The sequence below is a fragment of the Rhinolophus hipposideros genome (assembly GCF_964194185.1).
Source record: "Rhinolophus hipposideros genome assembly, chromosome: X".
In the NCBI taxonomy this organism is placed as follows: domain Eukaryota; kingdom Metazoa; phylum Chordata; class Mammalia; order Chiroptera; family Rhinolophidae; genus Rhinolophus; species Rhinolophus hipposideros.
The window spans coordinates 102,419,540-102,437,280 of NC_138046.1; the positions used below are offsets into that span (position 1 = coordinate 102,419,540).

At 36.9% G+C, this 17,741-nt stretch overlaps 1 protein-coding gene across 1 annotated transcript in view; it reads left to right on the top strand.

Moving 5' to 3' along the window:
* The window catches only part of DMD (dystrophin), a 2,022,175-nt gene that overhangs the window by 639,855 nt on the left and 1,364,579 nt on the right, over nucleotides 1-17,741 (top strand). Inside the window, exon 18 of the mRNA XM_081043053.1 lies at nucleotides 9,837-9,960. Coding sequence (XP_080899179.1) covers nucleotides 9,837-9,960 — 124 coding nt within the window. The remainder of the gene's footprint in view (nucleotides 1-9,836; nucleotides 9,961-17,741) is intronic.

Genomic DNA, 17,741 nt, shown 5'->3' on the forward strand with positions numbered 1-17,741 from the left:
TGAGAGGTGGCCCAGAGCAATGGCGACAACCATCACCACAGCTGGTCCTGCTTCCACAGCTCCCACCCCTTTGCCGGAACTAGTTGAGCTGCGAATCTGAGTCTGCGGTCTACAGTTCTCAGAACAGGAAATATCCTGTCCTTTTGATCTGACACTGCTAGTGTTCCTCTTCTAGAACTGGGGGTGGGGCGAGCTCTGGGAGAGTAGGGAGGGGGCAGCTAGTCTCAGTGCCTAAGGTTTCCGTTCTCCGCTTGGCAGTGAGGGCTTAAACCACCGTTTTCAGCCTTCTTCCCTCAGTCTTTGCTGCCGGGAGCATTGGGTTCAGCCGTGTTATATGCTGCCCCCTCAGCCCTGTGGGCCGTAAGCGGAGCCCTAGTAGTCTGAGTCCTTCCTTCTCCCGCAGCTGCGGTAGTTCCGGGATGCAGTGAGCTCGGAGCACGGAGCTAGGTCTGCGTCCTGCGCCCGCACGGCTCCGTCCCCGCACTTCTCCTCTCCCTCCTCCTCTGCTCATGCAATTCACCCACCTGGAGGTGAATTCAGTAGTGGGCCTCTTCGTCTTGCCTGTCTGCTGTGCAAGGAGTCCTTTGTGGAGTTATTATTGTCCGATTAGTTGTAAATTCCAGGGGAGCTTTACAGAGGCTCACCTTACGCCGCCATTTTGATTACCCGAATCAGCACTGACAGGTTTTATATCGAATTTCATTTGATATTTGATAAGCCTTCTGTGATTCAAATTTAATTTGTAGTCTATTTGTGTAGTTTTTAGAAGCAACTAACATGTGGAAACATACAGGTGGGAGGGATCAGTTTCCCCAGAAGGAAGGTCAAAAAAGGAAAAGGAGGGAAAAGTTGAAGGAGAAAACCTCCACGGAAGTTACATGTCTTGAACTGAGTCTTGAAAGATACATATGAGTTCCTCAGATAGTCCAGGATCAGGAGAGTACCCATATGCCAGTACAGAATTAAAATCTCATTTTCTAGAACCCTGAAGAACAAAGATGATTATTAACAATACGATGAACACAATTTTGAAATCTTAAGCTCACCTCCGAAAATATGTCTTTCATATTGTAATAACAATGAAAAAGAATTCCAGTTTTGTTTCCATTAACATGAAAACATGTGTTCTAGCTAATTAAAATGCACATAAAAGTTGGTTTGTTAAGTCACCTGGTCTAGGACTAGAGGCGTAGGATCCTGTAAGCCTTCACCTATTTTGTAAGTATCAACACTTGACTTTCAGGTTTCTAAAGGTGAGGCTCATAAGTTTTTATGAAATTCTATGTACAAAGATATTTAAAGATGTAAAATGGACATTCATTACCTAGCTCACTAATCAAATCAGTTACGTCTGAGAGCTTGGAGGATTTCCCCTTTCAACGTTTACACATTTGGTAATGATGAGTTCCAAATGGTGTATTGCAAGTGACTGAATTAAAGTTTATGTAAATGTGTTAGTTTAATACTTTCTATAGCAGTCACTCTGCAGAAAATTAACAGAACACAGTGCCAATTAAGAGGCTCTTCTGACATAATTAGCACTGTTATCATATAGCTCGAGATCTGTATGTTATACTATGGAGAATTCAAAATCGACAACTTCTTTAGATGTAAGTATTTCTGTTTTTTTGGATGTGTTTCTGTGTTTTTTCTTTTAATTTACTTAACAGTGTTTATACACACATACACAGATAATCTCCCGATTTTGACCACAAGGGTGTGTAATTGATCTAATTTGCATCATCTTTATGGAAAACTCAACTGGATGAAGGAGAATCTATTTATACAGCATAATCCTGAGGAAAAACATTGATCTTCTGAATACTTTTTGATATTTTGAAAGCTCCAAGAAATGGAAGAGCTCTTTGGAAAATGACCTTGGTTTGGTAATAAACCCTTTTCAAAAAAAAAAAAAAAAAAAAAAACCTAAAAACTAAAAATCCAAGGACACGATGGTCTGTTCTGTAGGGCTTCACACATTTTGGTTTTAGGGGTTCTTGATGAGTGCCTCTGTAAAGGAGAGAAAATTGTCACTTCACTGCTAATCATAAATAATAACAAAGATGGGATTTTAGGATCTACTTGAAAAATATAGGACAGAATATTCATCAGTAATTACAGGAGAAAAAAATCATTTTGTGAATAGAGAATGAGAAGTCAATTTTCTTAGTAGATGAAGAGGATTTTACTTGGATGAAATTAGACTGGATTTAAGGGATAGAGTCTGTCTGTAATAACATGGAGAAGTACATTAAGTACAGAGTGAAGTGTGTTATGAGAGTCAGATGAGTAATGGGCTGATTCTGAGTGTGTAGAGGCCCAGGATGAGCGACTTACTATATCTCAGGCCATTAACAATGGTTTTGTGAGTTTTAAAAGTGAAAATAAAAAGAATTAGTAGAAGCGAGTGGTTTTGTGCAGAAAGAAAAATGCACGCATAGAGTCTAAGATTTAATGTGATATGGAAAATTATTCTTCAGTGTTTTTCTCAAGGGTTTTCAAGACAGTAACTGAATTAACAATTGTATGATATCTTCAGTTGATGATTAAATACACAGCTTTACGTAGTACAAAGCAAGGTAGAAAATACGCCTGGCAAAACTCTGGGGAGAGTAGATAGCACTCACTTTATAAACATGTATAGATTTCAGTCAGGAAAATCTGTTCATTTACCATATATGTTAGCAAAGATATCTGAAAAAAACATTCAACAGCAGTGAAAATGTAAAAACTAGGGGGCAAACCAAGGAAAGTGATGATGTAATAGCTGCCAAATTGATAAGGAATAAAATAAATGAGCAATTGTTACTTGAAAGCCAGGGTTTGAGTGGAAGCCAAGAAGGAGACCTTGTTCATTTTGCTAAAAGCAGTGGAAATGCCACTGAGACTAAGCGTTGAATGTGGGCCATTGGCACTCAGTGAGACTGCATGGGTGGCCTTTTGAAACTCTGTTTCTGCTTCACTTCCCCTGCACCCTTCCATCCCTGTTGCTGGCCCAAGGAGGTGGGGACACCTACTGTCAAGATGCTGGAGGAGAAACAATACTAGCAGCTGACTGTTAACTCCTAGAACTGCTAAGGGATGGTATTGAATGTTAGATGTTGGAATGTAGGCTCACTGTATAATACATTGGGACAGAAAAATAAATTAGTAATGAAATCATAGATGTGGTTGAATCAAAAAGCCCCCATGGAAACTACAGGGAAAAAAAAGATGCCAAAATAAGATTAGGTGAGGAATAGCTCAGAGCTTAAATCATGTAAGAATTGGGTTTAGGCTCCACCTATTTCCAAAGGAATCAAACTGTCACAATGATGAAAGAAAGGAGTAAAACAGCATCTAACAGCTGAGATTCGTACATACTCATTGATATTTTGTTTCATTCCATTTCAGAAAGTATAACTTATTAACCCACGTGCCGACGAATAGATATTGTTTTCCCTAGCCAAAGCACTCCACTCATGAGTGCCCTAGAAAAATTTTAAATCCCTTTTAGAAAAATCTGTAAATCAAAACAGGAGTATAATCACTTTCCAAAGGGATTTTTATGTGAAAGGGAAGTTCAAACACCTTGTGCAATTTCTTTAGAAATTTACAAAATCAGACCAAAACTAATAATCGAATGAGGAAAGACCTCTTTGTGGAATTTCCCATCCTGTTGCCTGAATTGATCTTAATTATTAGAACTACACGGCAGCTGGTGCCCAGGCCTTTCTTAAACTCTTCACAGACTGAGCAGCAGACAGACGGTTACCATGGTGTTCACTCCACAAAGCCTTCATTGTGTGGAGATAACCAATTTACTTGGCAGAGCCTGTAGTCTAGAAGCTGATTTAATCCTACTTCATTAAAGAGGTGTTTTTTTGATTAGCCAAAAAAAAAAAAAACTTACAGTATGAGCTGAGCCCAGTTCTATGACTAAACCATTTTATTTGTGAAATGGATGATTCACTAAACCAAATTCCTTGATAATGTGGACACATGCATTTTCATTTCTGTTGTCTATCCAGTTTAATGCTGTGTCTGTCATATTGTAAGCACTTAGTATACATTTTGTGGCAGAAATGAAGGAAGATATGTCACTTTTAAAAGGAAACATACAGTTTCACATTTTTACAGGAAGACAGATATCAAAGTACATGATTTTTTTTAATGAAAATTATTTGCCTTCCAATGGGATAAATAACCTCTGTTTAAAGCTTATTTGTTTCACACACCCCCTCTGTCCCCTACCCCACCAATGAATTGGAGATGGTGGTAAAGGATCATTATAACACGTGTGCAAACAGGAGCAATATAAATTCCAGGCCTCGCAGAAAACTTTCTCCAACATAGCCTTAGCAGTTCTCTCCCAGCTGTGATACTAGCCTACCACCTCAAGTTAAGCTTCAGTTTCATGGACCTGTAGGTGGAAGTGAGCAGTCTTTCCAAGAGACAGTCTGAACCAAAAGGATGTGAGATCAGAGAGACCAAGGGGGAATTTCCCAGTGACTGGTGGATATTCACATCTCACTTTTATGAGTAAGAGAATATTTGGTGTGCAATTGAGTCAGACTGATTTAAAAAAAAAAGAGGGACAAAATTGACCAAAGTGGATTACACCGAGAAGCCAAGTTTTCAAAATAGAAATCTTCTAGTGGATAGGTGGATAAGAGTCAGTAAAGGATATCACTTCATTGGAGGAGAGACAGCACTTAAGTACGGCTCTGGGCTCACTAAGAAATTTTAAGTGTTTCTAGAAGTGCTTGAATAAATCCCCAAGTAGATTATACGGTTAGATTTGTCAAGGCCAGATCATATAGGACCAGGTCAAAATTTTGGTCTTTATCCTGAGAAAAACGGAGAGTCTTGAAATGTTTTTATGAATGAGGGTAACATAATCACATAGTCCATAGACTAGATGGGAGGGTTCCAGATTGTTTGCTTTTTTGATGTTGTATGAGTTCCTTATATTTTTTAGATATTAACCCCTATTGGATGTATCATTGATGAATATCTTCTCCCATTCACTAGGTTTTCTTTTCGTTTTGTTGATGGTTTCCTTTGCTGTGCAAAAACTCTTTACTTTGATGTAGTCCCATTTGCTTTTTTTCTTTTGTTTCCCTTGTCAGAGGAGACATATCTATCTCTATCTCTATCTCTATTTCTATCTCTATCATCTCTATCTCTATCTGTATATATATGTATGTATATATATATGTGTATATATATATATACATATATATATATATACACACACACACACACACACACACACACACACATTACTAAGAGTGATGTCAAAGAGTTTACTGCCTATGTTCTAGGAGTTTTATGGTTTCTGGTCTTACATTTAAGTCCTTAATCTGTTTTGAGTTTATTCTTGTATCGACCCCTTTTTTGAAATCAACCCTCTCTTGACACCCATATTTCCTTCTAGTCATTCTCTTATCTTCATCAAAGGCAATCGTTTTGCAAGATTTGTCCAGTTTATGGATCACTATCTTGCACCATATACAAAAATAAACCCAAAATGGATTAAAGACTTAAATGTAAGACCCCAAAACCTTATAAACCTCCTAGAAGAAAACATACGCAGTAAACTCTTAGACAGTACCCTTAGTAATATTTTTACTGATATTTATTGATAAGGGAACAAAAAGAAAAAGTAAGTGGACTACATTAAACTAAAAAGTTTTTGCACAGCAAACGAGGCCATCGACAAAACAAAGAGATACCCTACTGAATGGGAGAAGATATTCACCAGTGATATAACTGATAAGGGGTTATATCCAAATTTTATTTTAAAAAACTCATGCAGCTCAACACCAAAAGAACAAACAATCCAATTAACAAATGGGTAGACGACCTGAATAGACATTTCTCGAAAGAGGACATACACATGGCCAACAGACATATGAAAAGATGCTCAGTGTCACAAATCATCAGAGAAAAGCAAATAAAAACTACAATGAGATACCACCTCACTTCGGTCTGAATGGCTATCATCAATAAATCAACAAGCAAGTGTTGGCAAGGATGTGGAGAAAACGGAACGCTCGTGCACTGTTGGTGGGACTGCAAATTGGTGCAGCCTCTGTGGAAAGCAGTATGGAGGTTCCTCAATAAATTAAAAAAAAAAATAGAACTACCTTATGACCCAGGAATTCCACTCAGTGTTTATCGGAAGAAATCCAAAACACTAATTTGAAAAGATATATGCACCCCTGTGTTCACTGCAGCATTATTTACAATAGCCAAGATATGGGAACAACTGAAATGCCCATCAATAAATGATTGGATAAAGAGGTGGTACATGTATACAATGGAAGAGTACTGGGCCATAAAAAATGAAATGTTACCATTTGTGACAACATAGATGGATCTAGAGGGTATTTTGCTAAGTGAAATAAATCAGGCTGAGAAAGACAAATACCGTATGATCTCACTTATATGTGGAATCCAAAGAACAAAATAGATGAACAAACATAAGAAAACAAAGGAGTCAATAAAATATGCTTAAATTACTATATGCAGAATTAAGTTGAGAGGGAGGGATTTAATTTACCGTAGAAAGATAACAAAAAATTGATAGATGCCTGAAAAAAAGTAAGATAAGAAAGTATAAATTACAGGTAGAGGGGTTGACTTTCAGTAAAAGAAAGAAAATTCACTCCAGTGTAAGAGAAGGGAATGAGAAGGGCACATTGCAGGTAAGATTGGATATTTGGACATAGGATATGGAAGAAATTCTAGTCTGATAATTGTACTTTTCTTTACAAATTAGAACACAATGTCATCTGTTGATAGCTGGAGAAAGAGGATGGGTCAGAGCTTTGAGAATTTTGGAAAACGTTTAAAATAGTTTATGTGGAGAGTCAGAGTTCAAGTTGAAAAACTAAACGTGGCAAGATGATGGGTTGATTTGAGGCCGTTGATCATTGCCTTAGTTTGGGTTCCCCCAAGAGTGAATCTGGAGACAGAGATTTAGGTGCAAGCGGTTTATTTGGGAAGCAAAGTGGGGAAGTGAGGTTAGGAAAAGAAGGCAGGCAATACAGGATGATACATGAGCTGGTTATTGCTGGAGGCAACGGGGTTCAATTCTCCTGGGAACTCTGTGGTGCACTGTGTGTACCATCCTTCACCATGGCTGCACTCTGAATGGCAGAAGTGGGATATTTATCCACCATCTCCCAGTTCCCACTCGTAAAGGGTCACTCCTGAGGTATACACATCTTGGCACTCCTGACGCGCCCCGTGCACTGGCAAGTGAACGCCCACAGGCAGAGGCACAAGGATTTTTATATTGTACCGAAAGAAAAGCAAAAATGCCTTTCTTAAGTCATGGTGACAGAAAAAAAAATGCATTGGATTTCGTAGGGGGTTAAATGGCCATCATCAAAGGCTTGATTTAATTAGTTAACATAAAGGAGAGAAATGGAAAGAGGTGTTTTTAGAAGTATGCAACAGGACTCTGCAGGCATACCTCGTTTTATTGCACTTCATTTTATTGTGTTTCACAGATGTTGTGTGTTTTACAAATTGAAGGCAAGGCCCTCCACCAGCAAAAGAATTGTAACTCCTTTATTGCAATACTTGCTTTATTGCGGTTGTCTGGAACCGAACCCACAACATCTCCGAGATATGCCTGTATTCTAAAATCAACATTATGAATGAAGAAATAGGAAACCCAATCATTAAACTCTCAGGAAAGCAAAATGTAAGAAAGAGAGCAGTTGCCATGGATAATAAAAGAAAAACCATAAATATTTATAGTCCATATGCAAATGAAAGTGTTGACATCCATTTATATAAGATGTGAGGTCAAAAAAATCTCTGAAATCAGATATGTGTTCCTTCAATTTCTTGTTGGGTATTTTTTACTCAGTAAATATTTATTCCTATGAACCAGATCCTCTTTGAGGTGAAGGATATAATAGTGAACAAGATGAATTAACATCCTTCCCCACAGTTCTAATAGTCTGAGATCAATTAATTTCTCTGTGCCTCCATCTCCTTACCTCCTTACCTGAGCAGAGAGATGGATAATATCTTTTGCCACATGCTTCTGTAAGGATGAAAAAAGAGAATATTATATTGGAAGTGTTTCATGTTCTGTGAAGCTCTATATCTGTTTCATTTTAAACCAATAGCTTGCAACGAACATGACACTTTTTATTAGGTTTATATGATTTAAAGCCCTGAAATTTGAGTTCAGGAAATCAGTTCATAAGTTTGTGATATGGATAACTGGCTTAAAGATAATTTATGTGATAAATTCCTAGAAGGTTTAACTCAATTTAACTTCAATGTGAGTTGAAAGTCCAATATGGAAGTCAAAACATTGATTTAATCCATAGGTTGCATCAATGAAATTATTGGAGACCAAGAAGATAATTGTCTCCTCTTCCCTGATTATAATAAATACTATTATGATCCTTTCACCAGCCAAATTTTAAAGAAAATAAAATACTGGCAAACCATGAATTATTCATTGAAGTAACTAGGAGCAGGGTAGGTTCAGTATCAGATACCTTCTAACTGATTTAAAGAGCGAATTCAAACTATTTGAGGATTGTATTGGAAAAGAAGAAATAGCATGGTGATTAAAGTACGTTACTTGGGGTCTTAAATCTTGGATTCGTATTTTTGTTCTAATTCACAAATTTCCTATGAAAATTGAGAAGTCATTTTTCTGGACAGTTTCATTTGTTTGCCTGTTTGTTTTAATTCATGAATAAATGATTGGATTAGATGATCTCTAAGTTCCCTTTTCATAGATTCTTTACAGATAGATGCAGATAAAATGTAGAGGTTCTTAAGAAAAAAGGCACACACACTCAGAATTGTGCCTGGAATCTCAAGTGATCCATAGATGTCCTCCACCCTTGCAGCCTTTCCATGACTCCTCCAAAACTTCTGCTTTAACTAGACCCGAATCACCTGATCAAAGTGAATAGTTTATTTCCATTAGCTCTATAGATCTCTGCAGTAAAAGAGTATTTGAGACTAACAGGGTATTGATGAGATGTCTTCTGCAGTATAACAACACACCCCGAAATTTACTGGCTTAAAACAATAGTTATTTATCATTTCTCACAATTCTGCAGGGTGGGCAGGACTCTTGGGGGCAGTTCTGTGGCTCTAGGGTGTTAGCTGGAGCACTCATTTGGTTGCATTCAGCTAGTATTTGAGATGAGTCAGAAGGTCTGGTTCCTCATGCTCTTCCATGTGTTCTCTCCAATTGGCTAGATTGAGCTTCCTTAAAGGGGCGTTGGAATTTTTATTTAACAGCTGCATTCTCTGAGTGTGTGCTCTAAGAGGATAAGATCCAAGATGCAAGTATGTATGAAGCTTCTGCCTACCTTACACTTGCTAATATCCCATTTGCCATAGGAAATCACATGGCCAAATCCAGAGTCAGTATGGTTGGACACTATATAAAAGCATGACTATCAGAGGTATGCTTCAGTGGGAACCCACCAAAAGGAATGTCTTCTTTGCTGTAAATACTTTCCAAAAAGAAGAAGGTTTATCTTGAGAAGTAGTAATTTTTCTACCAGTGCAAACCTTCAAGCAGAGGCTGAGTAATAGCTTATAGGGGATTCAGTAGAGGTGATTGCTACATTGAGATGAATAAAATGGCCTCTATGATCATAAGACTCTAGATCAAAGCTGACTGCAAATTTTGAGCCTACCCACTATGGAAATAGTCACGCTATTATGAGTAAAAGGAGCATCAGGCAGGAGTCTCAGATTAGGTGGAGAATGATAAATGTGGATAGACTGACTTTTTTTTTCAACACAGAGGAAAGGGATAATCAACAAATAATGACCCTTATTCTTTCCTGTCTTAGGTTGGATGTCGATATAACTGAACTTCACAGTTGGATTACTCGTTCAGAAGCCGTGTTGCAGAGTCCTGAATTTGCAATCTTTCGGAAGGAAGGCAACTTCTCAGACCTTAAAGAGAAAGTCAATGTACGTTATGCATTAATTTTTATGTAATTTCCTAAGTTTTGCTGCTTGTAAACTCTATGCTGTATGCTCTCTGATGCTGTTAGAGCTGAAAAGATTTAAGCAATATGATATTATACTTTTAAGTATATCTTTAAATATATTTTAGGTATCAAGCAGAATCTTTCCTGGTTCTGTTATGATTGACCAGGAATGCTTTCCATAAACCTTCTTTAACTTTTATATCGTTTAGCTCTAAATTAACAATTTTATAACACGAACTTACATTGATTTCCCTTCACATATTGTTCTGTCTCCTCAACACTGGGACTTAGCAAGCTTGTAGACTAGACTAGAATAGAATAGACCCTTAGAAATGCTATACTTAGGAGTCTTGTCTATGCGTTCACTGTCATCAAAAAGTTATCCTTTATAGTCATTAATATGTGCCATAAATTATAACAGATTTGCATTCTCTAGATATTTATGTGTTACATTATTATAGCAAAAGGAGTCCAGGACTTTTCAATATTTATTTTTGATAACAGATGTTTCGCTGTTTTTATTCCCTGCTGAGACATTATAGTTTTGTCCTCCGTAATAGGGATTTCTATTAATTTAATAAGAGCTTCTCCATCTTCAGGGACATTATCAGTTCTTTGATTTTTCAACTTCGACAATTATAAAACATCCATTTTGGGTATGTAATTGGCGATACAGGCGTACCTCGTTTTATTGCCCTTCACTTTGTTGCGCTTCACAGATGTGTTTTTTTACAAACTGAAGACAAGACCCTCCCCTACCAGCGAAAAAATTGCAACTCGCTTTGATTGCAGCTCGCAGTAGTTTATTGTGGTGGTCTGGAACCGAAGCTGCAATATCTCTGAGGTGTGCCTTTAGTTTGTAAGATAATTTCTAATAGGCAGAGTAAATACTCTGCAGTGATCGCAGTCTAAAGAAAAAAAAATATTTGAATGTCATATAAATTTAGCAATAGGAAGATTATGTGTGTGGATTAATTCTGCCTTATCTTTTGAGTATTCTGTTTCATGAATTACAAAACCTATTATATTTTTACAAATACAACACTACCTCAAAAACAAGTTAATACTTGCTATGGGGTTGAAACTTTTGGAGAACAAGAGATCTTCTAGAAGAAAATAATCTGCTTTTTTAGACTGCTTGAGGACAAGAGACAATTTCATCAACATTTCTCAGAGTTTACTATTTATAAATTGGAAATTTATTTTAAATTTATTATTAGCTCATACAACATTCTGTTACCAGCATAATAGACTGTTATAAATAATTTCAAGAAATGGGAACTATGATTATATAGTTAATACTTTAGTTTTTAAAAATTAAACTGAAGAATATATCAGATATAGTAGAAAATTAGCAAAATATCTTATTTCAAAGTATACCTATGTTAAGATACATTTTTGCTCGGATTTTTGAGGGAAATCTCCAAGTAGAAAATTACAGAGAAGATGCCCTGTAAATACCTTTCAAGGTTCATGTGACATCTGACCATCGAAAGTATGAATCATTTTGGGCAGACATTTTACTAGCTAATTTAAAATTTCTTAATCTATCAGAATAATCTACTTATCTGTTTGTCATCCAATGTCTGTTATCTTAAAACAGCTTTGAGCAAGCCAGAAAATTGAATCCCAGCATTTAAGGAATATAAATTTAAATTTTTACTGTTATCCTATGGTTACCTAGAATCAATTTACATTTAATCAATAGTGTCAGCAATGACAGACCGAAAGTGCTCAATAAAAATGTACAATATTGTATGAGTGGTTTTCTAATGCCTCGTGAGTCACCTTTATCAACTTCCACTCTCATTTTCTAAAATAACAGCATCATTCTTAATTGCCTACTAAAATAAGACATGAAGTGATTTACCTAGACATTTCCTTCAGGCTAAATATAATGTATATGTATTAAAAAATCCTTGAGAGGCATACATAATAATGAAGATGGATATGCAGTTTAGGTGTATATCAATTTTCTTCTTCACCTCTCAGTTTACGTAGGTTATTTTGAACACTTGGGAGGCCTAGTTTATGAGTTTGAGTGGTATTAATTCATTTTTAGGTATCCATTAAAAAATGGCTAAATATTGCCTTCTCTCTCTGTCTCTCTCTCTCTTTCTTTCTCTCTCTCTCTCTCTCTCTCTCTCTCTCTCTCTCTCTCTTTTTTCTTTCGTTCACTGTATTCCTTCACCGTTTGTTACTTTCGAGTGCTTTTGGCCAATTAGAAAACCGTAGGATGTTGTCAGTTCAATTTTTATATACTTTTGAACCTAACATAATCTTTTCCTCTCTATGAATCATGTGCTTTGTACATACAGTTAACATGATGGACTGAGTTAAAAGTTGAGTTCTAGGGGACGTTTCTACTCAGAGTGTGGTCCCTATACAACCAACATTGGCAGCAGCTGTGAGCTTGTTAGTAATGTAGGATTCCAAATAGAATGAATCAGAATCTGCTTCTAAACAAAAGCCCAAGGTGATTTGTTTGTATGTAAAGTTCTGAGAATCGAACAAGGTATAATCTGGGGCTTTCCCAGACTTTTAGATGCTCCTTCACTCATTCTGTTAATATCACCACCGTGCAGAATTTCTAATGGAATTACAAACAGGTCTAGCTACTTCTTGAATTGAGCTCGTGGTAATGCAAGTTAGTAATGAAAACAACGAAACAACCTGTTTGACCATAAAGTAATATGACAAGGTGTGTGAGCATCTGCGACCTGTACAGGGTGCTCTTGAAAACCTTCCTACCTGCTGTGCAGGTGAACAGGCCTTAGGCTCTTACTGGGACCTCTACTTACTCACACCCACACCAAATCAACTTTTAACCAAGTTCTGTTACATATCTGCACGCCAATGAATTTCACATTTCTATTACCTATATTTGCCACCCAGAATATAGCTATCTGTGTTGGTCTGTCCTTTCCTGTCTCTTCATCTCTGAGCTGTTCTGCACTCTTTCCTCTGCCTCACTTCCCGTTCTTTGTCCCTTTCCACACTCTCTCTCCACTGCAAAACACTTCTTCCAAGGCAAAGTCTCTGTCCTCCGTACTCATTACATTCACATAGGGAAACCACTTTTACTCTTAAGAACTCTGCTAATAACTCTTTCACACACCCACTCGTTTAGAATTGTGTTTTCTCATTTCCCAGGGCCAATTCCAAAGATACCATTCTCTTTCTAAAAATGTCACTTCCGTTGTATCTCATGCCAAGTGGCCATCTATCATTCACCATTTTATCATATTATTTCCTTATTGGAGACTTTGGCATCAGGATCACAGTCTTCCCCTCCAAGTTGTATTTTCATCCTTAATAATCTCAGCCCATGTGAACTGTCCTGCTACCTATAAAAGCTTCCATTTCCCTAATCTCCTCAATTCAACCACCCACTTGCATAACTATACTGAAGATGTCTCACTGCCAGACATTATGGCATTTCTGAACCACACTTTAACAAATTCATCAGGTTTCTTTCTTTCTTTTTTTTAATTAAAATATATTGGGGTGACAATTGTTAGTAAAGTTACATAGGTTTCAGGTGTACAATTCTGTAATACATCATCGTTATATCACATTGTGTGCTCACTACCCAGAGTCAGTTCTCCTTCCATCACCATATATTTGATCCCTTTTATTCTCGTCTACTACCTCCCTCCCTCTTTACCCTCTGGTAACCACTAAACTATTGTCTGTGTCTATGAGTTTTTGTTTCTTCATTTGTTTGTCTTGTTCCTTTGTTGTTTTCAGTTGTATATACCACATTTCAGTGAAATCATATGGTTCTCTGCTTTTTCTATCTGACTTATTTCACTTAGCATTATACTCTCAAGATCCATCCATGTTGTCACAAATGTTCCTATATCATCTTTCCTTAACGCCGAATAGTATTCCATTGTGTATATATAACACATCTTCTTTATCCAATCATCTATCAAAGGACATTTTGGTTGTTTCCATGTCTTGGCCACCATAAACAAAGCTGCAGTGAACATTGGAGCACACTTGTCTTTATGTATAAATGATTTCAAATTCTTTGGGTAGATACCCAGGAGAGGGATTGCTGGGTCATATGGTAATTCTATTCGTAATTTTTTGAGGAACCTCCACACTGCCTTCCATACTGCCTTCCATAGCGGCTGCACCAGTCTGCATTCCCACCAACAGTGGATGAGGGTACCTTTTTCTCCACAGCCTCTCCCACACTTGTTACTATTTGTCTTGTTGATGATAGCCATTCTGCCTGGGGTGAGGTGATATCTCATTGTGGTTTTTGTTTGCATTTCTCTGATGATTAGTGATGTTGAGCATTTTTTCATATGTCTATTGGCCATTTGTATGTCCTCAATCAGTGTTTCTTAAGAAGATTTCCATTCATCTGCATAAAATGTCTCCTGAATTTCTCTCAACAGTTATTTCAAGTTTTTATGGGTCTCCTAAACTTTTCCCCCATTTATGGTAGATGACTTTCACTCTTACTTTAAGTCAAATATTATCTCACAGATTATGTGTATTTATGCTCAGTCTCTTTCCCTCTGCATTGGTGGAAGAGACTGTGCTTTGGCTAGGTATGGCTAATCTGTGTGCGTGCATACATGTGTATATGCATGCGTTTTCTCAGTACCTTCACTGTTTGTATCCTAAGGTACTTGTTTCCATTCAGTCACACATCCATATCTTCAGTCTCCCTGTTTTCTGGGTCTTTATCTTTAGCCCTTAAACAGGCTGTTTTTTCATCTTTGGGAAAACCCTCCTTTCCTATAAACACACACATGAATATTGATGTGCCTTATTTTGCTCAACTTCTCTGCAGCACTAGACCCTATTAGCCTCTTTATTCTTCATGAAATTCTTTCTTCCCTCGGTTTATGGGACACCCTTATCTACTGGTTACCTTTTTTACATTTTTGGCCATTTGTTCCATCTCATATCTTCTTTTATTGATATTCCCTACAGTTCTTCTCTGAATTATCCTCATTCCTTCCCATTCAAATAGCATCTGTATTCGAATGACCCCAAATATGTATTTTTAGCTTATCTCTGACCCTTAAAGCCCAGGCCAACATATCTAATTGCCTAATAAGCACCTTTAATTCAATATTTGCCTAAAAAGTTAAAATACACCTCATTATTTCCCCTGCCCTCCTTTAATCTTTCTCTTTCTTTTCCCTCTTCCAGCAGCCTAATCTACAAACCTAAAAGCTAACCAGGCCATCTAGATTTATCTCTACCATCCACAAGTCCCCCCTTACCATTCACAAGTCCACTCCCTTACCAGCTCTTGAAACTTTCCAATTGTCTCTATTCCCATCACCACAACCCTAATTAAAGCTAATATCGTGGCTTACCTATGTTTAAGATGACAATCTTTAGCTGGTCTTTCCTGCCACTAATGTTATATTCCTTTAGAGATTTTCGCATCACTTCTACCAAAGTGAACTTACTCCAATGTAAGTATTATCTTGTTATGTCTCTGTTTATATTCGATTGAGAAAGAAAAATAGGAGTTCCTGATACCCAGGAGCTGACTTGGTGCTTCAGTGAGGCCTTGGAGTGGCCGGATGCTGTACTTATCTCTGATGGTCTGCTGTCAAATATAAACAGCAGCTTAGAATGCCAACCTCAGGTGGCCACTTCATCATTGTGATAGATCAAGACAAAAACAGGACGACTTTGTAACCATGTCTCAATACAGACAAAAATAATAACATCCAAACTATCCAAAATGACCAAATCTCCCTCATCTTCAATAATATAACTGATTATGCATCTTTACTTATCATGGCTTTATCCTCTCTACATTCATCATGCCCTCTAGATAGAAAAAAATTTAAGATACCCAATCATAGAATTGCCCCCACTTCCCTACAGCATCTATTTAAAGGCAAAGTCCTGTTTCTTTGACCATCCCCATAACCTTACACAAGCTCAATACCTATGAACTCTGACGTCCTCTTAGAGACATAACCCCATAGTTCCCTGTTACATGCCATCTCTCGTTGCAGCAAGTAAATCAACCTGTTAATCCCCAGGCCTGTTCTTGGTGGCTTTTAGTTGGAAGATACTGACAAAGTCGGCGTCTCCATGTTGCCTTCATGGTGATTCCCATGGTCTGCTTCCTGTTTACGTATCCAAACTGATTTCCGCCCATTGTTATACTGATTCGATTCTTGGTTTCTAGAAATTAGGGACTGGAACTCAATTTGTTTTGGTATTGTTTTTTGTTTGTTTTGCTTTGGCTAAGTTTGGTTTTGGTATCCCAGTACCTAATCTAGTGCCTGGTTCTTAACACAATTAATGTTTGACTGTGTGAATAAGTGATTAGTTTTCAGTTCTGCAGGCACATTTTAAGTCAAGCTCTGCTACCAATATGAAGGATTTAATGACTTCTGAATAAACATTTGAGTGAATAAATTACTTTTTCTGTCAAAGGGCAAAACTTAATTATAGAATGTTAAGTGAATAGAAAATTAATTGCTTCTAAAGTTAGGGTAGGACTCTGGGGAATCTGGAACTTTCTTTCATATTAATTAGAGAAGATGTCATGAAAGGAAGAGGCTTTTAAGAGATGCCAATGAAGGAGGAAGAGAGGTCATAGAGTATTTTTAATCAACTTGTTAAAGAATTAATAAACTTCTCTTTTCTGTATACTTTGCTTAAAAGTTATTTTAATTGGTTCTTTTTTCTTTATATGATTATACAACTCAATTGCCTTTTATTTTGCACTTGAAGTTATACATTTTAAAATTCATAATTTCCCGATGATCTCTAAGAATTTCCATGAGCATAATATATTTTAAAATTAACAATGTATTTCTTATGGAATGGTTCACTGATGCCTTTTTTTTTTAGCTCCTATATTTTTTACTGAAATTACGTTTACTAGATACTTCAGAATCTGAGTAGTAGCTTCTAAACATATAATCACATGTTGAATATATATTGAGTAAAGTATTATTCTCCATGTTAAGAAAAATAATTTCAAAACTATATGTTCTATTATAAAATATAAATAATTTTAAGATTAAAAATATTGTTTATGTGCATGTATGCCCACACATACATATACAGTAAACAGATGAATAGGGAAACAGACACGCACACAGAAAAGCTGGATGAGTTTCCTGAGGAAGGAAGATCAGTGAAAGATCCTAATTTCTAAGGCAGAGAGGTGTTTTCATGAACAAGATGATTTCAAATAGGTAGTTTTAGTTATCGGTATTTAATGCTGTAGGAAGCATTGTACCTGGCAAGAAGAAAATTGGTGCCTTTCATGAAATAACTTTCTGTATACTAGTGAGATCTGAAATCTGATTCTAGATGTTTAGACTAACGTTGAGGGTGGAATATATAGAAGAAAATGGATGCCATGGTTGAAGAGAATTCAAATGATACACTTGGCCGTGAAAACAAGGGGAAAAGCTAATAAATATAAATGTAAATTGGGGGTGTGGGAGAGAGAGGGAGAGGGAGAGGGAGGATGTGTGTGTGTGTGTGTGTGTGTGTGTGTGTGTGAGAGAGAGAGAGAGAGAGAGAGACAGAGTGAGAGAGAGAGAATATGAATGAGAATGAATCAGAGCCATAAAAGAGGAAGCAAGACTGAAGATGCTGTAATATTTGAAAAATAGCCCCACATTGCTGAAACCAATAAAGTATTGTTACACTTATTCTCCAGTGATAACAGAACATTCCAACATGTCAGGATAGCCAAAGATTTTGCACAGTCTGAAAATGCAGGAACAACTTACTTAGCATACTTTA